Source organism: Anser anser, assembly GCF_964211835.1.
Source record: "Anser anser genome assembly, chromosome: Z".
Taxonomy (NCBI): domain Eukaryota; kingdom Metazoa; phylum Chordata; class Aves; order Anseriformes; family Anatidae; genus Anser; species Anser anser.
Genome location: NC_139723.1, coordinates 33,547,380 through 33,571,412, shown reverse-complemented (window position 1 = coordinate 33,571,412; position 24,033 = coordinate 33,547,380). Strand labels below are relative to the sequence as shown.

General features: G+C 47.3%; 1 protein-coding gene across 4 annotated transcripts; it reads left to right on the top strand.

The window, feature by feature from the left end:
- Positions 1–20: 20 nt before the first annotated feature.
- On the top strand, positions 21–23,493 carry CHRNB3 (cholinergic receptor nicotinic beta 3 subunit). Of its 4 annotated transcripts, XM_083817292.1 has the most exons (9): positions 21–3,697; positions 3,786–3,855; positions 4,440–5,677; positions 8,411–12,913; positions 14,932–15,083; positions 15,636–15,680; positions 19,609–19,718; positions 19,923–20,805; positions 21,872–23,493. In XM_083817292.1, the coding sequence occupies exons 4-9, from the start codon at positions 12,871–12,873 to the stop codon at positions 22,004–22,006; spliced, it is 1,368 nt and encodes a 455-aa protein (XP_083673418.1). In that variant the 5' UTR covers positions 21–3,697; positions 3,786–3,855; positions 4,440–5,677; positions 8,411–12,870; the 3' UTR covers positions 22,007–23,493. The 4 variants fall into 4 exon arrangements, with proteins under 4 accessions (XP_083673418.1, XP_083673417.1, XP_083673420.1 ...); XM_083817291.1 differs by having other exon boundaries at positions 21–5,677; positions 8,411–12,276; positions 12,756–12,913; XM_083817294.1 differs by having other exon boundaries at positions 21–5,677; positions 19,923–20,452.
- Positions 23,494–24,033: the final 540 nt, after the last annotated feature.

The following is a 24,033-nucleotide window of genomic DNA, read 5'->3' as shown; positions in this document are numbered from 1 at the left end:
TGATTGTTTATTTTTATTTTTTTTTGGTAGTGTTTCTGAGTCTTTGCTGTTACTTTTTATATTTAAAACCGAAAAAGCACAAATTCAAAAATTGACAAGGAGAAGAAGTTTAAAGAAGTGTTGCTATACAGTTGGCACCTGCAGCCATTTAGTGAATTATTTCCATTTTCTCTGCAAAATGCTGCTTCTGACACAAGGGCAGGGCCAGAAGCAGGGGATGGGGAGAAGTCCTCTCCCCTGGCTGCAATGAGCCATTACCTTGTGGCAACTAATTTTGCAAATGTAAAAGTGACATCTTGCTCTTAACTTTCAGCTTTGCTTCCTTCCACCCCAGCCAAGGATTCCCATCTCCACCAGCTTTACACTCTGGCAGCCGTGTCGTGCCCTTTCTGCAAGTGTTTTCTTTTATAACCCTTCAGAAAAGCGACACAGCAAAAGAAGTAGCTAGTAAGGTAAGACGGAGGCATACTGAGAGACTTTTGTTTTCTCTACAAGGTGCAGTGCTGCTAGGGCTAGGTGTGATGCGGGCTGTCACACAGAGCTATGAAGTGTAAAAACAGCTGGCACTAAAACAACCAATTGACTTCTGCAGCTGATCTTTCTCTGCATGTCATTCTGCTGCAATCTCTTAATTGTTAGCAAAGTTCCTTCTTTTTTCTTTTTTTTAAGTGGGATTTACTGTGTTCACACAATCAGCTGTGCGAAGGTACTGTGTCACTTCCTGTTTCTGTTGGCCGCAGCTGGTATCTGCATACAGCAGCAGTTTCGTTAGCATCTCCGAAAAATGCAATTGGGAGTTAAAAAGAAGAAGTGAGAACGTAAGATGTCAAAGGCTTCTGTGAGTGGTGCCTGTCCAACTGCAGGTGAAATAGCTAATAATTGTTTAAATGCCTGTGGCTGCATTCTGCTGAAGGCTGTTTTATAAAGGAAACAACCTGAGGAGGTTTGCTGGCAGTTGGCAGAAGTGTCCCATCCTTAAAATATGGACAGAGAGATCTCCTGAAATGGGCTGATGTTACGACAGGCAGAACATCAGTGCTGCTTCTGAAAAGAGAAGTGTCTGCTTACACGCTGCCCTCCATTTGCCCCAATTTATTCTAGTAGAGTCTACCTGAGCTGTATGTAGCATTTAACTTTTTCCCCCTCTTTAAAGTATGAGATTTCCCTGTCTAATTGGGTTTTTCAGCGGCCTAGAGTAGAGCACTGTGGACCCTGTGTTTTAAGGGAGGGGAAGGTAACAGCATGGTTGGGTTACTGCTTGTCACGCTGAGGGAATCCTTCGTTGCTGCCCTTATTTCTCATCTACTTCCCATCACTGTTTTGTCTCTGTCGCCACTAGAATGGTCTTAAAAACTTCTGTCTTGCTGAGATTTCATTTGCTTTCAGCCCTATGTAGGGTAAACCTAGGCAGAGTGCCTGATGCGAATTTTGAAGTTGTACAGCTGAACAAAATACAAACCAAATCCCGGTCTGAATGTAGGAAGAAGGAAAGCCAAGTAGCTCCTTGGGTAAAACTAAAACTGCAACTCCAGTTTCTAAATCCGTTTCAAAGGACTGCTCCTTTCCCATGCTTCTTTGGAACAAGGCAGTTACTCGTAGTCGACCTTTTTGGTTCCTTTCCTGAGATCTGTTGTAGGATTTTAGTCTATAGGCTATTCTGCCTCCTGGCAGCTCACACCTTTGTCTGCCTCTGGAAAGATGGAAAGGGGTCTTTTGAGCTACCGCCTGATTTTAACAACTAAAATACAATCTGCCAAAGAATGTTGATGCTTGTGCTGTGTCACAGCTGCAAGTTTGGGAATGTTACCCCTGCTGCGTTAAACGGCAGTTTAGTTGCCATACCTTAGCCACAATAATGACTGATTGGTAAATGAGAGACAGCAAAACAGAATAGGTACATGATTCAAGAGATATCGTGATAGTAATCACTATTACAGATTTCCTTTTGTGCCTGTTTGTTGTTTTCAACAGAAATTGTCTTCTTACAGGGATCTCCTTTTGATCTAACTGCAGCATTTTATTGCTCAAATTGGGCAGAAAGCCTTGCAGGATTACACAGACCAAAGGAGTTTAAAAGTGTGCAGGGGAAAAAACGTGTAACAAAATTGTTGTTTGATACACCATGAAACCCTAGGAGCAGCTTACAAAAGAAAGTCTTCTTCAATCTTCTGAAGAAGTCAACATTTAAAGCAGATATTCAGAAGGAAATTTTCAAGGACTTCTCCTGTGAATAGACATATTATATTGCCATAATTAAATCTCTCCACACTCCTGCCCCTGTTGATTCATTTAACATTGAGTATCAAGGCTTTTATTGCCTGTAGCCCAAAATTATCTATTATTTCTCTTGTAGCTGCCTCCTCACACTGTACAGGCACGAAAGACTTGTAAAGCCTGGGCTCGTGTTTGGACCTCTGAAAAAGTGATCATCATCTGCATCTTAAATTTGGTCTAGTGGACCAATGGTAAGCCTATTAAAAGGTCTTGCGTTTAGGGTGGAGCTTGAAGAATACCGTGAGGCTAGTCTCTATGGTTTTAATTCAGAATGGGGCTTGAATGGAGTAGGCAAGCTTCTAAATTCCTTTCAGGCTTCACTGTGGCTATTAAAGTTTCAAGGTCTGTGACTGTACTGGTTACCTCTTGATGAATCAACTCTTCAGCATTTGAGTCTGAAAGCTATGTGCTTTCCTGTTGGGAAAGCTTCAGTCCAGTGGCCTGTGATGAGTTATGCAGAAACAGGAGGTCTTTCCTCCAGCAATAGTTTCTTCTTTCACCTTGGACTCATTTATGGCCCTCCTGTCAGCAACCAATACTCTCTGACCGGGTTCTTCCAGATATTCCAAACAAGAAGGGTATAAAGTTTAATACCAAGCTTATTTATTTGAAGATATTTGGCATTACACAGGACTTAGACTTAGTCTTAGGACTCAGAATGTTACGGCAAAATGCTGACATCAAGACACAAGCACAATATAGCAGTTGTATACAGTGGAATCACAATATAAATGTGATTCCCATTACTGGTTTCTATATGCTCACTATCACAATGCTGGGTGTCCCTAGTTTCCGGGAAGAAATATATGTGTGAAAGGTAGCTCAGACCAGTTGCTCTCTTCAAAGTGCATATCATAAGTTTAGGCTGGATGTTAGGAAGAACTTATTGGGGTTGTTAGGCATTGGAATGGGCTGCCCAGGGAGGTGGTTGAGTCGCCATCCCTGGAGGTCTTTAAAAGACGTTTAGATGTAGCCCTTAGTGATAATGTTTAGTGGAGGTCTTGTTAGTGTTAGGACAGAGGTTGGACTAGATGATCTTGGAGGTCTCTTCCAACCTAGACGATTCTGTGATTCTGTGAAGTTCTTTAGTTCTTATATGAAGGCTGCTTATGCGATTTGACGACCCAGTGGTACAGTTGTATATCTAAAAAAAAGGTTACCATCCAGTTCCCTTTGTGTTGAGATATTTTCAGCTTTTCTTATGAAAGTTGGCAGTTATTCTTTACATTCTTCCCTGTGTTCATTGTTCTTACTCATCTGCTCTGAACCTTCTCCCACTGCAGCAGTTTGCTATTCAGTCACCCCTCACCTCCCTCCCCCATCTCTTTTCAGGACTGCCCTCACACGTGTTCTGCAGAAAAAATTTGCTGGCTTTAGGTGCTTTACAGTCTGGACCTGCTCAGAAAGTAAAGAATTTTCAGAGGTGACACATTTTTTTATTTTTTTTTGTTAAAGAGGAAGTGACCTTTTTCTGGTCTTGAGAAATCCCAAGATTTCTGCCTGCTTTTCAGGTTTCTGCTAATAACCATAATAACACCTGTCAATGCAGAGAAGGAAGCTTCAGGATACCCAATTGGACAGGTCAGTCCAGCTTTTTCTCTCCCTTCCTCCAGGAGTCACTTCGAAATAAAGATGTTTATCTGTGGTGTCATGTCAGAGGTCTGAAAATCAATTTATTTATCAAGAACCTAAAATTCTGCTATCTATACTTTTAGTTATCTTCATTTCTTGATTTTTGAGTCTAGAGAGAAAAATCTATTAGTTTTCTTTGACTGACAAGGGACTGAAATTGCTCAGAGTTTATTTATGTGTTCAGCATGTTGGGAAAATGGGCAGATCCTGCTCTACAGGTACTACGCCAGGGAAATCTCCTGGTCGTGGATAATAGGACACGCTTATCCCCCAAAGTGAATGCACGTGTGGACATTTCACTTCGAGGAACTTCAGATATTTGTAAGTAACCTCTTAAAAACACACACACAAACCACAAGTGTAGTATCATTGGAATTATCTTACTTTGATACTGCCATCAGTTGACAAAATTAGATTTCCTGGTGACACCAAATCAAAACCAGCCTCTGTCAACACCTTTTGCTCTGAGTCACAGGAGAAATCACTGGCTTACACAAGCAGTAGGTGGCAGTGGCCTTGTTTCTTTCTCACAGCACAGTCACCACAAAGCCTTGTGATCATGCTGTCTGCAGAAACCATCATCTGTGTGATATGATTGTAGAAGTAAGACCTCTCTCCCCACTAAAAGATCTCTCTACTAACAGGTCAGAAACATTTTCTCATTGTGAATGTTATTTTCACCATCTTTTTCTTGTCTGCTTTGGCTTGCACCCCTGTGGTATTGCTCTCCTGTCCTCCCAAAATAAGATTCATTTGGGTTGTTCAATTAATACTGTCGGAAGTTAAGCAGCCCTCGGCAGCTCAGCACTAGGATATTCAGGATGTGAGACAATAACCTCTTAGTATGTGCTGGTGACTGTTACTATTGCATACTATAAAATGTGCCAGGGAGATGAAAATGCAAAGCACTGTTGCAAATAGCATTGGAAGGAAAAGCATGTCTCAGCTGAAGAATACTTTGGGTTTAGGGATGAGTTTGACCTGAGGAATGAGGAGCTTAATTGTTGTTGTGATAGATTTTACTCTCCTTCATTTCAAGCTGAACTAACATACCTGTTTACTTTTACTCTACTTTGGCTTTTGATTCCTGTATGTGACTGCTGGATTTGCAAAGAGAAATGCTCATTGAGGACAGGTGGTGCAGTGAGCTCAGGGACACCCCCTGATTCTCAGAGGAGCTGAGACCTTTCTGGGCAGCGTGTTCATCACTGGCATAACTTTCCTCACACAGAAACCTACAGAGAAAGTCCTGCCTATGCAGCAGGGCTGAAAGCCTGACCAAAGAGTTTGGGGAAAACCTTGCTGAATCCCATGGGGCTGGGATTTCTTCTTTGTTTCATTGAAAATTGTGTCATTGGAAAGCCCAGCATGGTTTTTCATATCAGTATCACTGGAAAGTCCACCATGGCTTTTCTCATCAGCGTCACTGGAAAACCCACCACGGCTCTACTCATTAGCCCCATGTAGAAGAGGGAGTACCGGGGCAGCACCTTTGTCTGAAACGAGATGCAGCAGCACTTTTCTTCACCACCAAAGTCACGAAGCCACGCATGGCTTCAGCTGTCACCTAGCAGGCATTTGCTCATGATGTCACAAGGAGACAGTGCTGTGGTGAGATCACGGTAAGGTAACACCCGCCTGCACTGTTAGAAGACGGTCACCCTCAGCAAATAAGGTGTCTGACAACATTCACAGCCAGATGGTCATCCCCGCTGCCCGCAGAGGAATGAAACCCTGAAGTGCCACCCGTAGCAGGCTCCTGCAACCTTAGGTTTGCTCCTTTCCATTCTGTTGGTGGTCTGAAGCCTCCGGAGCTAGCATGTTGTGGTCTGTGGGCTTGCTGAGGGTCTCAAAGTGTTGGGGACCTCCTGAAGCCTCTCTGCTGGCTGACTGAAAAGTCATCTCAGACAGGCACGCTGCGCTGAAAGCAAGTGAGAGGAGTCACCCCAGTGAGGACAAATGTGGGTGATAACATGCTGTAGGACCGTGGTGACAGCAGACTGGTTTGTGTGGTTAGGCCCTGAGGTGATTAAAAGGCATTCTGGGGCCTTTGCAGAGTTCAGGTTGGTGGCCTGTGCTCTGCAAGCCCTCCAAGAGTTGCGGTAAGTTGTCTGCTGGCACCTGCTCCTGTCACCCGGGGTCCTGGCACCACATTTATTGGCCTTCCTTCGGAGAGCTGGCCCTCTTCCTGCATGGCAGGAGCAGCCTGCGGAGCACTTTGGCCGTGCCCCCTGCTGAAAATGCACACAAGCACCAGATATGTTATCCAGTCATGAAAGCTTTTTGGGTCTTGGAACCTCTAATTTTGCTCTTTTAAATCTTTAAACTATTCAATTAACTGAAGCAGTTTTCAGATATATCCATTCGTAATATGTGGCACTAAATAATTACAGAACATCATTCTACTAGCTAGCATTACCTCCACATCTCTTCTGTCAGGATTATACATTACCTTAAATTTAAATTCTGCAAATTACCTGAAAAATGTACTCTCACTTCATCCAGGAATTGTGAAGGTGTCTGACACACCATGCTTTGCTTACAATCATGTTTCACATAAAGCATTAACATACTCTCAGGTCAATTGTATGACTTGGAACAGGTCTGCCTTAGATAACAGTCTGTTACGTGTATGTGTCCAAGGCCTTTATTTCTTCTATACTCAATACTATTAGACTTCTGTTATGAAAATTAAAGAAAAGTAAAAATATAAAAGTCGATGGAAATTCGGCTTTTCATCAGTGCCCCTCAGAGATCTAACTTGGTTTTGTCTGTACATATTCATGAGCATGACTGGGAAAAACTCTAATATGATAAACAAATGCCTTGCTGTAGACAGTGCTGAGTTTTAAGCACATGGAGACACGTCTCCTTTGAACTGGGATTAACGGCTTCGTGTGGTGAATTAGTACAGGTAGGAAACTCTAGATATTACTCTGTAAGAAAACTGGCTTCAGGATCTGCATTTAACATTCTCGGTTAGAAACCTGATAGTGGCTGTGCCTGAACCAGATAAAATGGAGGCCAAAAATATGATGCAGCTGTTCAAAATGGTGGCCATACCATTATCTTATCTCTTTGGTTCTTACCTGTGAACATTTCCATCTAATCTTAAGAAATTGCTGGAAAGGATAAATATTATTCTTTATAAATTGACATTAACCCAGATCATATGGACTCAGCACGGCAAGGAAAAAGTCTCACAGCCCAGCTCAAACCATCAGGTAGACTTCAGAACAGCAGTGGGCTGAAGCAAGCCCTGCTATGACGTGATCTGGGGAGGACAGAAGGAAGTCAGAGGGAGGTATTAAAAGCAGAACTTCTCACAAACTCCCCCAACACTGTTTCCCAGGGACAAGCTGACTCTGTGGTCCTGGTTGGGGTAACCACTGTGACAGAGATGAAGCCTTGTCTGCTGTTTGGATGCTACCGGAATAGATTCTCCTCTTTAACCAGGGGTGATTCAAACAGAAATGCATGTGCTTTATAGGAGCTGTCCCCTTTCATCTGGGTGTCCTGACTGCTGTGAGGAAATTCCCACTTTCTAAAGTTTTTGACTGTAAAGTAACTGGACTTCAGGAAGTAGGAGAACTTTGCTCTTGGTGTGCTATGGCCTACAAAATGTGAGTCCAGGCTGGGTCAACCTAGACTCCAGACTTTTTTCTTCCTGGATGAGAGCTGAAACCATCAGATACCATGCAGAAGATGGGTATCTCAAACATCAGGTGTCTTGCTCACAGGTGGACTAAATGGCCTGGATCCTAACTTAAGTGGACCTGGCCACAATTTGGAGATGGAGTGTTTCTAGGTAGGGCAGGCTTACTTTCCCTTTGCAGCTCTTCAGAAGAGCTGCTTTGAAGCTCTTCTCATGTCAGGGGTCATGAGAAACAGGTTTGTTGCTGATGAGCGGTTGGCATGTGAAGGCTTCTAAGGAGCCCTCAAAGTGAAGGAAATGGTCAGAGCGATCTGAATCAGCTAGAGAATGGTCACCTTTGCACCTAAGCAAGGATGTGACAGTTGTTTGCCCTTCCCTTCCCTTCCCTTCCCTTCCCTTCCCTTCCCTTCCCTTCCCTTCCCTTCCCTTCCCTTCCCTTCCCTTCCCTTCCCTTCCCTTCCCTTCCCTTCCCTTCCCTTCCCTTCCCTTCCCTTCCCTTCCCTTCCCTTCCCTTCCCTTCCCTTCCCTTCCCTTCCCTTCCCTTCCCTTCCCTTCCCTTCCCTTCCCTTCCCTTCCCGTATATATATATATAAATATATATATATAAAGAGAAAATTAAATACATAATTGAAACTCTGGATGGTAGAACAACCCATTATGTACAAAAATTTGAGTCTGAGGACTATGTTCATGAAAGACAATTTGATAAGGCTATTGTGTGCTTGCAAATGAGATAGAATATGTATCTTTTTTTGTGGACGTAAATGCAAGTCCTAAAATGTGCTGAAAATGCATGTGATGGAGAACTTGTGAACCATGGAAATAAGGATCTTTTTGTAATACAAGCAGGTAGCAAGAGGCATGGAGCAAGAGAGGAAAATGCACAACAGCAATTGTATGTCTTTTTATTGAAACATCAAGAAAAAAGCCACAAGCACCAGAACAACATCCAGTAGTGTTATAAAGCAAGAGACCAAAGAATACACACCTCCTAGCAATTCCAGCATTTCTAGATGATACGTTGCAGTTTCATCTTTTAGACAACCAGACAATTATCGTCTGACTGTATCAAAATACACCTCTAAAGCTAAAAAGAGGAATCTTCGTGTGAATCTTGTGTCCATATGTGGATCTACAAAGCAACCTTCTCTGTTAACCTAGGAGAAGATCATGACAAGCAAGTGCCCTCAGATGCAGGCAGGAACAGAGCTTGTGGACCTAGCCACCTTCATCGCAGGCAGAACTTAGTAATTTCTGACAAAATATCTTATTTCAGTGTGGTATCTTCAGGAGAACCTCCCAGTCTGACACACCAGACACAGCAAAGCAAAGCGTGGCAGCAGCTCCAAAAACAAGCTCAGCAGGCTACCATCATTCAGGCTGCATGGAGAGGCTATCGAGTCCGAAGAGAGCTGGATGAAATGAACAAAGCTGCTGTCAAGATTCAGGCAGCTTACCGAGGCTACCGGACGCGGCAGGAGTTGCCCCTTGGCTTTTATGATTGCTTTGGGGATAAAAAGCCTGTATTAGATCAGACGAAGAAAGAAGAAGAGAGGACGGTGTCTCTCCCTGGAGTGTCTGGAGCCTTGGAGTGCTACACGTTCCTTGGTGAGGGCTCTCAGGCATCGGGTATATCCACAGGACACGAGGGGCCACCAACTCCTTGCAGGGACAGACACGACCCAGGCACTGTTGTTATTCCCAGAGCAGCTGTCTGCAAACCAACGTTTTCTCTCATGCCAAGCAATGTTCTGGTCCTTGGTAATAGTTTACCTACCTGTGAAGTCTTCCCAGCCTTGACATCTGAGCAGAAAATCCACAATGCTGCGGATAACATTTGGGCTGCAAGGAGAGGGCCTCAAAGCCCAGAAGAGCTTGATAAAATGGAGAGACAAGCCGCGAAAATAGCAGAGCGGGGCCAGATCTTAGTTTACAGTTATCAGCTCAGAACAAACCGCTGTGAAAAGTATCAAATTTCAGAGATACGCAGCATCGCCGAAACGCAGGAATTGTCCCCAAAGCCCCAAGACACGGTGCCCTGCCCTGTACGAAGCCTCGCTGTACACTTAGAAGTGAGAAAGGAAAAAAAAGTGACTAGAGCGGGAGGCGAAGCACCATCTATTAGAAATGTCAATGTGTACGCAGTGGTGAGGAGCCCGCCAGCCTCCTGGAGGTCCTCGATGTCCCTCCGCGTATCCAGCCCCACTGGGGTGGTGGAAGGCTCTCACCGGGACGCGGGCAGAGGCCGGCTGTGCGGGCTGTACGCCGTCCGCAGGCACGGGGCCTCGCAGCCTTCACACGTCCACATTCACGTAAACGTGGTGGGACCGGGAAGGGAGGCAGGAGGCAGCTGGCCACGGCAGGAAAGCGCTGAGGAAACTCAGTACTGAAACACCTCTCCTTCCATAAAACCTCATCCTGCACCTGCAGAGCCTGGTGGAGCTGGAGGGGGGGGGTGCAGTGCTGGCAGCCCCCTGGCACGGACTCACATCACAGGGGAATTTTCACTGCGAATCCCGCTGCCACCCCCGTCTGCCCGAGGAATCCCCACCCCCGGCGGGTGTCCCCTGCCGGGCAGCAGAGCCCACGACCGCCCCGGGACCCCCCTCGGGACCCCCCGGTCCCCTGGGACCTGTGGCCGGCGGCTGCGCTGCCGCCTCCTGCCGGGGAGCGGAGCTGCGGCCGCACGGGAAGGAGGCAGGAAAACGCCTGAACGGGAGGGGAACGGGCAGGGAGAGGGGAAAGAAAATATTTTCCCGGAGGGGGGGAAAACGAGGAAAGCGGCGGCGGTGAGGGGGCGCCGCGGGGGAGAAGCGGGGAGGCTGCGGTGCGGTGCCCTGGGGGGAAAGGGAGCAGGGAGGAGGAGGAGGAGGAGGGCGAGCAGCAGGGGAGGGCGTGATGAACCCTCGGGTGGTAACCTGCTGTCACAGAGGGATCCCCTGACGCCTGTGGGAGAGCAAAGGCAGGTCCTCAAGGCAGACGGTGCGAGTTTCACCCAGAAAATTCGTGCATCGCCTGCGGGGGGGCTGCTCCCCACGCTTCGGTGCCCCCTTGGTGAGAGGGATGGTTCACGCACACCTCCCTTCATACGGCGTTGGAGGGGATGGTTTGCGAACAAACAGAAAGCACCCTCACCAAGCAAACGTAACGCATTGTTTCCCAACTCTGGTTCCTGGATAATTCTGGGGTCAGGCGGAGAGATCCTCACCTCTTGCCACGATCCAGGTGGAGGCAACAGTAATGCGAGCATACACACCATTTCCCTCCAGGCAGCTTCCACGTAGTGGATAAAAACTTACTCCCACGGTAGCTGGTTGGTTACCTTCATTACCTCCAAGCAGTGGGCTTCTTGGGCTGTGCTGGAGACACATTTTTCTCCAGTCTTCAGGACAGCACTAACAGAGCACTGCCCGGGTGCAATCTCTTGCTGTGATTATGATCAGACGAAGCAAAGGCTGAGGCTTGCAGTTGTGAAACTGTTGTTGTTCAGCACAGATGATGGATGGTGCCTGAGGGTGCTGAGCCCCATGCTGGACCAAAAACATGCTGGGAAGCACCGGGAAGCCTGCACAGTAAGTTTCTAAGGGGTAGCTTTGTCATAGAAAAATTTGCACTGGGAAGGATAAAATGTTTTGCACATTCTCAACTTCATGATGGGTTTTGGTGTTGTCTGCCTGCCCCATTCCAGCCGAATGCCCTCTTTTCCCTTGAAGTCAGCATGAGAAAATGCATCCTTGCAGTGCCTGGTGACTAGATGAACGCACCTCAGCCATGTGCCTACACCTGGTCTGGATCTCACTACTAGGCTGAGCAGTCTGGTGGCAGCAACAGCAGGGACAAGACATGCTGCTCAAGACAGAGTGTCTCAATAGTGCCTGAGCAGTGCGAAGATGGGAAAGGCAAAGCCACCAAGCTGCCACAGGGTCAGAGGCAAGCCCCTGACATCACGAGTCAGGTGGTGAGGCACGAGAAGTTACTGGTGGCAGCAAAGTGACTTTGAACCACACTGGCATGACATCTTTTTCACCAGAAAAAGCTGAATAATCTGATAAGGCTACAGCTGCCCGTTACCAGTCCTCTGTGAGGACCTCAGCTGAGGCAAATCTGAATCAAATAACTTATGACAGTACCAAAATCTGCACCTGGGTGCTGCTGAAACAGCAGGCTTCCCATATAAAAAGCAGCAAGCAAAAGTTCATCTAGGTTGCAAATATGCATTAGAGCACGAGGATAATCTCTAAGGATATGAAAACAGCCTCAGTTTTGTTTGTGGCAGACATGTAGGGAAACTGTGCCAGCACAGAGACGGGAAGAATCAGAGCAGAAATTTATGTCTGGGCTCAGACTGAAATAAGTTTGCAACACTCTCCCTTGAACTTGAAAGCGTCAGGGAAAAGGCTCCTCTGTAGACAGAGACGGTGCGGTGACTTTAATTTGGGAAGAAAAACAGCTTTTGTGTGGCTGAAGATCCTGATACCCTTGGCAGAGAAGTGATCGGGGGCAGGAGGAGAAGAGCCCGTGTCACATCTGATATCGGAGATCTGTGGTGGCTCCTGGAGGAAGCTCAGCCCAAGGTGTCACTGCCTTTGCCACGCACATCACATGTAGACACACACTCACGTGCCCTTCAGCTGTGCTGGTCAGTGGTCCTGTGAAAGCGTTTCTGTCCTCTCCCCTGTGGTTTTCTCTGCGTGTGATGAAATGCAATGTTACAAGTAAGCACTGTTTTCCCACCTATGTCTTACTGCCCCCTCCCCATAATATCCATTTTTAAGCTGTAAAACAGCAATTATAATTTGAAAAATTAGTAACCTAAGTTAGGTCTTTAGAGAGTTTGCCTCTTTTATCAGACCAACAGATACAGCTAGAGCAAACAGACAATCTTGCGGGCATGTGGTCTGTCTTTGGGGCTGATCCATAGCCTGGTTTTGGTTATATTTTTCCCCCAGCTGTAGCTGGCAGTGTAACACAATGCCTTTCTCTTCCTTAAAAAGCTTGCCTAGCTTCTACTCCTGGACACCAGGGGCTGTAGCCACCCAAATACTGCCCCGAACACATCGGTCAGAGCTTAGGACCCAGAGACCAGTTTCAGGCTTACGGGACGTGACAGCTGACTGAAAATCAATGAAGTGTGCTTTACGGAGCGTCATAATGATGCAAGATGAAGCTCAAAAGGTGCCCGCTTGCCTTGCAGGCTCAATTGTCCGCCTTGGGTTTTAACCAGATTGTTTTAGCCCCCGACTAGGATGAGACTGATTTGCCTATGAAAACAAAGGACCATACTTAAAGGAAAAGCCACGGTGGTGCCCATGCTTTGCCTGATGCTCTGTGTGCTGTGTTTGACCCACTCAGGTAAGTGTGATTTTTTTTTATTCTTCCAAGACAAAATGCAGATGTTCAAGATTTTTTCTTCCAGCCAGTTAACTGCTGATTGCTGCGATGAGGCAGACGCCAGTTTCTCCTGATCCTCCTCTCAGTGCTGCCAGACTAGCAAGAGAGGGTTGTACCAGCTGCTGACTTTGCACTGCAGCCTCATCCAGTTTGGCAATGGGGTTTTAAGATTTATGGTGCGACAGGGTGATCACTGGGTAGAAGTTAACCGAAGAACCAAAGCTCTGCTCTCACTGCTGGAGCAGGAATAAGGGGTAGATCTCCATCATCAGGAGTAACACTGAAATGCCCTAGGTGAGCTGATGGAGTCCTAAGTGTCCTGACAGCATTTCTCAGGGGGCTTGCATGTTATTTTGGCAGAGTCCCTATCCAGCCCTCCCTGTTCATGCACTTGAGGGGAGCTGCTCCTGGCATGCATCATGGCGGTGAGAAAGGGGACTTGTGGCACTGGGGAGAGGCATGGTGGCAAATGGTGCTTTTTTTTTTTTTTTTTTTTTAGCGCTTGTAGCAACCTGCCTCCAAAACTTTTACCCTATCTATACTCTGTGTGATAAATTCAAGGATGCATCTGGCCTACAGTCTGTGTCTGTTTTTCCAAAGGCAACACTGCTTGGTTCAGTGTTTGCTCTGTGGCTTTATTTAGCTTAATCATCAGACGAAGTAGGATCAAAGGAGCTGTTAGGCTATTTTTTACCCTGATAAATCTTCCTCCTCATTAAAAACCTTTGCTTTTAAACCATCACCCTGCAAGTACTGAGGCTGTCTTATAAGAGCACTGATCTTGTTCCTTCTGCCTTCCTTCTCCTTGGTGCTTCTCAGGAGCACTTGCCTCCAGCTGTCCCTCTGGAGGGGCCACTGGGCTTGTTCACCTTAGGGCTGCCCCAACTCTGGTGCTTGCTGCTCGCTGTGTTTTGGCCCTTTGGCTGCACCCCCTGCAGGGCTCTCCTGTGCTCCCCCTCAACTGGAAAGGAGCCGAACCCCCTGTGCCTGCAGGATGGCAATGGGAGCACAGGGTCCTTGCTCACAGGGGGACTGGCAGGGCACTGGTGGTGGGAAGTGAGGTGGGAGCAGGGTAGTGACGTGCAAGGTCCCCTGTGGCTGGTGGCACAGCAGCGCTGGCACAGGGCTCTGGCACCAGCTCCTTTTTCCCCCGTGGGGACTGTGAAGTGAGGTGAGATCCTGCTCACCTTTGGTGCAGTGTGTGTGCCAGGGAAGAGGTGGAGGTCGTGCTGGGAGAGAAGCATCACATGGAGCAGGGCTGGCATTGGGGAGAGGTGGGGGGCATCAGCTCTTCCCCTTCCATGACACAGGGCAAACTTGAAGGGTCCCAGGCCTTGCTGGTGCAGACCACAGCAGTTTGTGTTTGGTGGTGGGTAGGCCGGGCCCTACATGTGTCACCCAGCTCCTCCTGCAGCCAGGCCAGCTCCTTTCACTGCTTGCTCCCCTGGTGCTGCTGCCTTCCACCCCCCAGCTGGGCAAACTCGTCTCTTTCAGTAATTTGCTGCTATCCCTTGGCTAACCCCAGAAGGTGTTTGCTCTCATTGCCTCTTATCCTGGCACTGGGCTTGGCTGAAAACAGCCTGGCTCCAGAGCAAGTGCAAACGAAGACCCAAGGCTCTGAAATGCCCACACTTTAATGCTGCTGTTTCTAGCTGCTAGCCAGGAATATCCCCACAGTGACCAGCTGTCCCCTGTGGCTCCCTGTCTCTGCTATACTGCAGGTATCAGAAAAAAAACAGGGGTAGCATTAATCAGCTTGTGTTTTTACTACTCAAGAGTGAGTGAGAGCACCTGATGCTCTTAGCCTGAGGATCTCCTAAGGAATGATAAACAGGACTGGGAAGGTATGCCAACTCATGGCAAAATACCACAGGAAACATAAACCTGGTGCAAACTCATCACAGGTCTGTTTGCCCCTTGCCCCCTGTCTCTGCTAAGGACCTGTGTCCTGGCTCCCAGACGTCCCCACTTTCTTCCAGGTGTGTCTGCCTTCAGTTCAGTGGCTGAGAATGAGGACGCGCTCCTCAGGCACCTATTTCAAGGCTATCAGAAATGGGTCCGCCCCGTGCAAAACTCCAACGACACCATCAAAGTCCTCTTTGGGTTAAAGATATCACAGCTCGTGGATGTGGTAAGTGTTGTGGTGGGCTCCCAGTGACTAAGGCCTCCTTGCATCAGATGTTCCTCAAAGGCTGCCCCCGGTGCCTACATTCCCAAGTTAATGAGGTGTAGGATGGGGGTGAGGAAGTGTGGGGTTGGCTGGACACTGCTCACTCCAGGCAAGGCCTATCCAGGCCAAATCCTATCAGACAGGACCCTGTGGGTGAACCAGACAGCCCCAGGCTGCTGTCCACATCCCCTGCCCACTTTCCCCTTGGCATAGGGGAGGAGGGCCGGGAGGTGCCAGAAGGGAGCGACGCCCCTCCTGCTGTGGAAGGCTGCCTCTCCTTCTGGGCTTTATTTGCCCGTGCAGGATCACATTTTGGCTCCTGCCTGCCCAAATGCTATTGAGCAACATGGGGATAGGAACTGGGACGCCTGCCTGCCTCCTCTCACTGTCCAAGCCCTGCTGCCTCCCAGCTCTTCAGCACCCTGCTCCATAGGGGGCTGAGACATCGCGGGTATAGGACGTTTCCCCTGGCTGCCTTGGTATTGCTGTCTTCTCTACCTTGTGTCGTCCTAGGATGAGAAGAATCAGCTGATGACAACCAATGTGTGGCTGAAGCAGGTAAATCAGACCACGTCAGGCCTCCCCACCCTGGCTGCGGGGCTGCACAAGGATGAGGGCCACCCCGGCCTACCACACCGTCCACTGCTGTCCATGACAAGTACAGAGCTGTATAACCTTGCCTGAAGTTCTCCTCTCCCTTCAGCAAGTGCTTAAAGGGGCACAGAGGCAGGCAGTGAGCCTTCAGGAAATGGGGTACCCTCTTTTAGTGGCCTGCACCCCAGCTGCAGGCTCAAGACAGCTGTATTTCAGGGAAGAAACATCTCCTGGTACAGCAGTGACTGTCCCCAGGATGCTGCCTGTGCCCTGAGGGACTATCTTGTCTCAGACTTGGATGTCATCTGAGCACTGTGTCTCTTGCCTGAGCTGAGGGAGGTTTAGCATAAGAGAAATAAAAGGCCAGCATGTTAATCACCCTTCCCCCCATACTAAAATCTGTGGGATTTCTGCAAATTAATCACATCTGTCTTGCTTGCTTTTGGAAGTAATTTACACAAATGGAGGAAAGGTGCATGTTAACAGTTAGGTCTCCTTCCTTCCTGAAGAACACTGAGTTTGGTTTGGATTACAGGGCACCAGTTTATTGACCTTGTGACAATTATTTTAAGTCTCTCAGACATGTAAGCTCTATAAATGTGTCAGCTGATCCTAGGGAGAGGACATAAAGCCTTGCTCAAAGTGATGCTGTGGGAAGCAGTTCCCAGACTGCCGGGCTGATGGAGGAGAAGTGCAACTGAGTTCGTGTCCTCAGTCTGGTACTTGTAGCCCTGCAGAGAGTGCAAACTTTGTGGTGGTGCAGGACCCCAGATGCTGTACGGACACTACTCACAAAGATGGCATCTCCCTCAACGATGGAGAAGCACAGACTCCTCTTGCTGAGGACAGGAATCCCCCCTCTGCCAGGGAAATTTGCTGCTGATCCAAGTCTAAGTGTTATGTTAGACCACCCACATTGGACACCCTCTTTGTTTGCAACACTGACCCCCTGAGCTAGTCGCAGTTTGGAGCCTGTGTCACCACGCGTGCCAAGGGAAATCATATTCTGCTGCAGGTTCCTCCAAACTAGCTGCAGGAGGTAGAAGCATGCCACCATCCACTCCATATCTCTCAGAAGTAGGGAGGTGGGGGAGGAAACCACTTTCTCTGATCCCTCTGCCTTGAACTGTGGATAAAAGAAAAACCTTCCTGGGAAGCTGCACTGTAGACATGCCAATTGTGTTAACTCTGTGCTGAGATTTTCATAGGGGTGGCTGAGCTGGGCTCTCACTGGGTTCTACCATTTCTAGTACCCCATCAAGGCCCAAATGAAATGCAAAGGGAGCAGAAAATAAGTGAGGCATGGACACTGGCTTTCACACATGCAGGTGCCCCCCGGACAACAGGCTGAGCACTACATACCTGTGGCATGACCCAGGTGTCGTCTTCTGGGAGTCGTACATTCCTGTAGACTTAGTGTGAAACTGGTTCCACATGCAATCAAGTGCTCGGGATTATTAGAAAGTGCAAAAACAGCAGCTGGGAAGAGATGCCTAAAACTAAGTAGAATTAAAATATTTTTCTTGGGTTGGGAAAAGTGAAAGAACACTCAAACGAACTGGAACTTTCTAATGACTCAGAGCTTCCGGTCCTACAGGAATAGGGAGGTCAGGGAAGTCTGGTCCTCACCTTAGGTGTGTGAGGTGGAGGGGTCAGTCATCTTCCAGTCGTCTTTCTCTGCATGAGTTTTTTTTTTTTTTTTTTTTTTTTTAAAGTGAGCAAATCTCAAATCCAAGGATTTTCTGCTTTTTATTTTACTTTTTTCCTCCTCAAAATCCATCTTCTAAAGATGATGGAATCTGATGCTCTGCATTCAGGTAGACACAAAGGGTGCAAAGGAGCTTTTAGTGGTTGCTGGGATGTATCTGAGGTTGGGCAAGTTGTAGAATGTAATAGCAAGAGTCAAGAGTCTGGGTCCAGTGTTTCTTGATCTGTTTTACTGTGGTTAAGTGCCTGACCGACAGCCCAGGAGCTGGAGTTAGGCAAAGCTGATGGAAGCAGAGAGCAGTGGAGGATCTGGAGCAGTTTGGAAGGCAGGGAGAGGAGAGGAAAAAGCCCTTTGCATCTGGTGCTACAGTTCATGTCAGCATAGCCCATGGGGAGATACCCATTTTAAACTGTTCAGCCTCAAAGTCTGCACGCAGTCTGTTTTCTGCTCTAGTAAGGAGACACGCAACCATGTGCCTTGCAGACATGAAAGAGCACTTTAGCTTGGAGACAAATCAATGCAGGGCAGGGGGGGAGGGAGGAGGACTGCAGATGCACAGATAACCCAAGCCAAGGGGCAGCTCCAGTTTGACTCCAAAGGGATGATTGTTTCCAGGTGGCTCACAGGGTGTTTGCTTCTGCGGTGTTAGCACAGGCTGTGAGATAGCTGCCTTGGCTACTGCTGGCTATCCCCTTACACAGCAGGCACATTTCCAGCCTAAGCCCCCTTGCACGTATTGCAGGAGGTGTCCAGAGCACACGTGGCCCAGGCTGCTGGTAACATCTGCTAGATCCTCATCCAAAGGGGAAAATTCATGCTAAAAGTGGTCCCTGCTGCTGAGGGTAAGAGCACTGAAGGCCTTCTCCTCTATTTCCACACCTGAACAGCTCCCACCCCTCCTTCATCAGCAGGAGGAACTGGGATGGAGGCTGAGCCTGAAAGCTGACACCAGCCATTTGGGCAGCTCAGAGAGTGGGTTCATCTCTTCTGGTGCAGGTAGCAGGGCCATTAATCCTGCCATGGTACCACCCTGGGAAACAGCCTCCTTGGCTTGTGCTTTGTGCCAAAATTTAGGAGGGCTCTACCAACCATATACCCATGACCTTGGCCCCGTCCCCTCCCTGCTCCTGGAGGAGATAAACACTCACTCTTGCTACACCTACATCTCCACTGAGGCTTTGGGTTGCTGCAAAGGGCTGCAATAACATGTGTGCCTGGGTATGGCGGCAAAAGGCATGTGGAGCTGAAGAAGTGGGAGGAGAAAAGTGTGGAAGAAGGAGAAGCAGAGAATACTGCTTTTTATTTTGTCCTTAACTCACAGAGAAAATTGCCCGGAGAAGGCTGAGGCCCCCAAGTCCCTGGGAAGCTCTTAGTGCTGGAGCTTAATGGAAAGTGTTTCATCCTCTGCTGCATGGTATTGAGCACAACCTACAGCTCTCACTCCCCCTTGCTGCTTTTCTAGTGAGCAGCTGAAAAACCCCTTCATGAACAGGCATCAGAGAGCTGATTTTCAGTGGGAATCTCCAGGTTGCTGGAGCCACTTTGCTGGGCTCTTTCCAGCTGAGAAACAAAACAAAACAAAACACGAGTTCAGCATGATGAAAACGATCAGGACTCTTCTTGCTTTTACTTTTTACAGCAAAATAAAACGAATCTCTTCAAGATTGTAACCAAATGCTTTAAAAGATTATTGTATTATTTTTTTCCTGCAACAGCCTGCAGGTTTTTTTTGATGAATGAACAATTATATGGTTGGAAGGGACAATGTAATCTAGTGTAATCTAGTTTATAGAGATAGATGTCTTAACATAGACACCGGTATAAAAATCTTACATGTTGACCATATCACCAGCTGCTTTTCTCTCCTTGCAGTACAGAATCACAGAAGTTGTTTTGTTCCCCTGGCCAATACCATGCAATACGCATGGGAAAACCATCAGCGCTCTCCAGGAGTGCCCACCTTGAGGCTGTGTAGAGAGGCATGTGTTGATAGGGCCCACCTGCGGCTCATGGGGATTAATGTCTCCCAGCCATGCCTGTATGGCATCCGTCCTGCAGCTGATCAGCGTTATGCCAAGCTCTGCACGTAGTGCTGTACAATACAGCCCCCTGGAGAGAGGCGGTGGGAGGAGGAATGAGGCAGTTGGGTCTGGGTGGGCAGAGGAGTCTTCTGGCTCGTTGCAGGAATGGATTGACCACAAGCTCTCCTGGAATCCAGAGGAATACGGTGGGATCACCGCCATCCGTGTCCCCTCTGAGTCTCTGTGGCTTCCTGACATTGTTTTGTTTGAAAAGTGAGTAGTGTGCTCCTTGCTCCAGGCTTAGGCTAGAGCATGGGCAAGGCTTGTCAGCTACCATGGAGCTTGCATGTGCTGTTATAAAGATGGTTCTCTAGACAGCGTGCACGTTGGCTTTCCTTGCGTGGAGCCGTGAGGAGGTAGGACTGGGGCAAACGTAGTCCTGAACTTGGTGCTGTTTCTTCCTGTCCACCTCCCCAGTGCTGATGGGCGTTTTGAAGGCTCCCTGATGATCAAAGCCATAGTGAAGTACAATGGAGTGGTGACCTGGACGCCACCAGCCAGTTACAAGAGCTCCTGCACAATGGACGTGACCTTCTTCCCCTTCGACAGGCAGAACTGCTCCATGAAGTTTGGGTCCTGGACGTATGATGGCAGCATGGTGGACTTGATTCTAGTGGACGAAAATGTAGACAGGAAGGACTTCTTTGATAATGGGGAGTGGGAAATCTTAAATGCCAAAGGTATGAAAGGCAACAGGAAGGATGGGCTGTACTCTTACCCGTTTGTCACTTACTCCTTTGTGCTGAGACGCCTTCCACTCTTTTACACTCTTTTCTTAATAATCCCTTGCCTGGGACTGTCTTTTCTAACTGTCCTGGTGTTTTACCTGCCTTCAGATGAAGGAGAAAAGCTTTCATTGTCTACTTCAGTTCTGGTCTCCCTCACTGTTTTCCTTTTAGTGATTGAGGAAATAATCCCTTCTTCTTCCAAAGTCATCCCTCTGATTGGTGAGTATCTGCTGTTCATCATGATTTTTGTCACCCTCTCCATCATTGTCACCGTCTTTGTTATCAATGTCCACCACCGCTCCTCAGCGACTTACCATCCCATGGCTCCCTGGGTTAAAAGACTCTTCCTCCAGAAGTTGCCTCGACTGCTCTGCATGAAGGGCCATGTAGATCGTTATTCCTTCTCAGACACTGAGGAAAAGGAAACCACCTTGAAATCAAAGCTCCCGGGGAAGCAGAAACACAGGCAAGCAAAAGGTGGAGAGAAAATCGTTATTGCCTTTCTGGAGAAGGCAGCCGATTCCATTCGATACATTTCCAGGCATGTTAAAAAGGAGCACTTCATCAGACAGGTAGGCGAAGGGAGGGCAACGAGGGATCACAGCTCCCTTGACAGCACTGACTTCCAGGCCCTTTTCTTTTCTGCATGCCTTTCTGTTTGCCTCTTTCTCCTGCATTCATCTGAGACATGTCCTGGGAGCTTTCCCTGCTGGATAGAAACTGTAGTTTCTGGGAAAATGCATTACTTTGAGGAGAACTGTATGTTGCTGTGGGAATCCTTGCTTTTCCCAGACACGAGGCCACAGCAGCCTGTCCTGGAGGGATTCCTGTCTTGGGGGGGGGGGGGGTTCTGAAAAATTTGTGCATAAACATTGCACCTCGTGCAAGTGTAGGACATCCAGGCAATGCACCCAGCCGCATATGAAAAGAGAACAACTTCAGTTAGCACCCTCCTAGCAAAAGCCAGGGCTTTGTTCAAGCAGTATTGATGACTTCAGCAGAGAGATTAACAATAAATCAAACATGCTGTATGTGAGCATATCTTGTCCATGACTGAAGTCTTCTCTTTGAGGCTTAAATCATTAAAAAACCAAACCAAAACAACCCTCCCCTGAGTTGCTTTTATAAATAGCTCTTCCATTATGTGGGGTTGTGCCAGTACTAACAATGCAGAATCTCCCTCCTGAATGCAGGCAGCCTGAGCCAGCAGAGCACTTAAGCAAAAAAGCCAATGGGACCACTTGTCCTGGAAGCAACATCTGAATCAAAGTGCTTTGCTAAAGCCAAGTCCTTTCTCTCCAAGGGAAATGCAGTTCTGTTAAAAGAAACCTAATTCATTATAAAGCCATCTTCAAGCTTGAGCCTCTAAGCTTTTATCTATGCACTTAGCTAAAAGCTTTTGCACAGCCTGAAAGAAGTCCGATTATCGTGTGCTTAATACTACAGAAATGCTTTGGTGTTTTGTGTGGCTAGCAGGTATTGGTAATGAAAAGGAGATCCATGTTGGCTTCAGGCTACAGAACACTACAAAATTCTGGTTTTTAAAGCCAGATTTTTGGAACTGAAATATATGTAGCAGTAACAACAAAGCACCAGGCTCATTGCTGTGTCTGTTTCTTCTCCCTCTCTCCTTCACAGGTTGTCCAGGACTGGAAATTCGTAGCTCAAGTCCTTGATCGGATCTTCCTGTGGTTATTTCTGGTGGCATCAGTGACAGGTTCAGTTCTCATCTTTACCCCTGCGTTACAGATGTGGCTGAACAACACTCTGTAGAAAATGCTCCCACACTAGCATACCAGTACAATGCCATGGGATGGTGGTGCCTTTGGGCTTGGTCTCTGTTTTATAGGAAGGGAAGCAACAGCAAGAGACAGAGAAGGTGACGGTAACAGGCACTGACTGATGCTTTCTATCTTCATGCAGCTGTAATGGTTACAGTCTTGGCTGAGATCAGAGAAGGGGTTGGCGAACAGCTGAATACTAAAGTGAATTGATGTCGCAGAACTGGGTTCTAAGTATTTTACTAGTAGCTTGGTTATGTTATAATATGAGCCAAGATTATTAGTTGGAATTGAAAATAATGCTTCTGGCACAACTATGCTTTGCAGGCAGATGTTCCAGTTAAAATATGGCTTTATAAAATAAGTTAGAGTATCGTAGGAACACTAGTCAGTACTCAGTTTATCTACATTTCCAAGTTAAAACTGCAAAGTCCCTGCGGATTGCCTCCTGTACATATCGGAAATGGCAATCACAAAGCATGTGTATTAGAAAAATTATAAATACCTTTTAGATGGGATGTTCAAGACCTTGACACTGTGGCCCTACCTTGCTTCAGGATCAGCTCAACCCTGGGAGAACTTACAGCTCTTTCCACTTGCTACCAGCCTTTATATCATGCACACTTTGTCTCTCCTCTTGGCCATCAGGAATTTGCAAGGTGTTAGCCATGTTTCAGTATTTGCATTTTTTTTTCTGGTGCTCTCTAATATTCCAAAAGGCTGAACAAGTAATGATTTTCCCCATGCTCTGCATTTGGAAGCTATGATTCCTGCACCTTCACGTTCACAGGACTGGAAGTGGAAGATCATCAGAAGCATATCTCATAGAGAAAAGTGACCATGCTACTCCATGTGGCAACAGTGATCTTCCTAAATAATTTTGTTGGAGAGGATCTTGTTAATGCATGATCACTTGCGGCAAACGAAGCTTGCGGCTGGTGCAGAAGTGGAGTTTCTCCTGAGAGCTGTGGGGTGGGCTGGGTACCAGAAAGGTATGTCTTCGGGTGTTGGCTTTTTTGTGTTTCTCAGCCAATTCAGAATTTCATTCCTCTGAAGCATTTAAAAGGGATCCTTCTGCATTATTAGAAACAGCTCTCTAAAGTGTGAATAAGACATGACAGAAAATGCACGTGTGAGGCTCTCACCGCTTTCCCTGGGGCAGAGCTGTGCCATCATGGAGTCCTTTAGAAAATCCCTCTCAGAACTTGCAGATGTTTTCAAGGCGGACAAGGGATTTGGAGATCTGTTTCTCAACAATATGAATGTGAGTCTGTTGCTAAAGCTTTAGCTAGCCTTGAGACTTTCTCTGTAAGGGTGGAGGTTAGAAAGTGCTAAAAATATGCAAGGATATTCTTGTGCTTGGATTACGTGTGCTCACCAGACCTCTGTGAGCTTAGATCATCCCAATTTGTTTTGTCACTGCAGAAAGCTTTGTTTACCTGTGCAAACATCATTAATAAAGCTGTGTTTAGTAAATGATTCCCGGGGTGAGAATGCCTATATATTGATGCTGAACTTTCTTATTCCTTGTTTTTGTTTTTGTTGCTAGTCTAGTTTTCAGCCCACTTCAGAAAAGACTTGTCTCAAATCTATTCAAATACAGGATTTTGCACGTGCTTGGAAAGTACTTGTGACTTTCACTTGTGTGTGTGAGTTTGAGGAGGAAGCATTCAGAGTTGATTATTACATTGCAGGAACCTGGAACAAACCCATTTAGTTTAGCATATACAGTTAGATGTCTTAATGTAGGCACTGGCATAAAAATCTTACGCATTGGCTTTATTACCAGCTGCTCTTCTCTCCTCGCATTGTTCAAGTCACTTTGTTCCCCTGGCCAGTACTGCGAAATACCCGTAGGAAAACTGCCAGGAAACTCTTCTTTCCAGTATTTATAGATTCCTGCCATCAGTCAGTGACAGGTTTTCCCTCTGATTATTGCTGCCAAGGGGTCACCTGTTAGCCATGGCATCCTCTTCTGGCCAAGAGCTTCAGGTGCTCTGTTGGCAGACAGTCCTGTCC

Excerpts from the sequence above, each read along its gene's own strand:
- CHRNB3 (XM_083817292.1), top strand. The coding sequence starts at position 12,871 with ATGCTTTGCCTGATGCTCTGTGTGCTGTGTTTGACCCACTCAG. Across the intron at positions 15,681-19,608 it reads CCAATGTGTGGCTGAAGCAG|GAATGGATTGACCACAAGCT; the intron begins GTAAATCAGACC and ends GGCTCGTTGCAG. Across the intron at positions 20,806-21,871 it reads AGGAGCACTTCATCAGACAG|GTTGTCCAGGACTGGAAATT; the intron begins GTAGGCGAAGGG and ends TCTCCTTCACAG.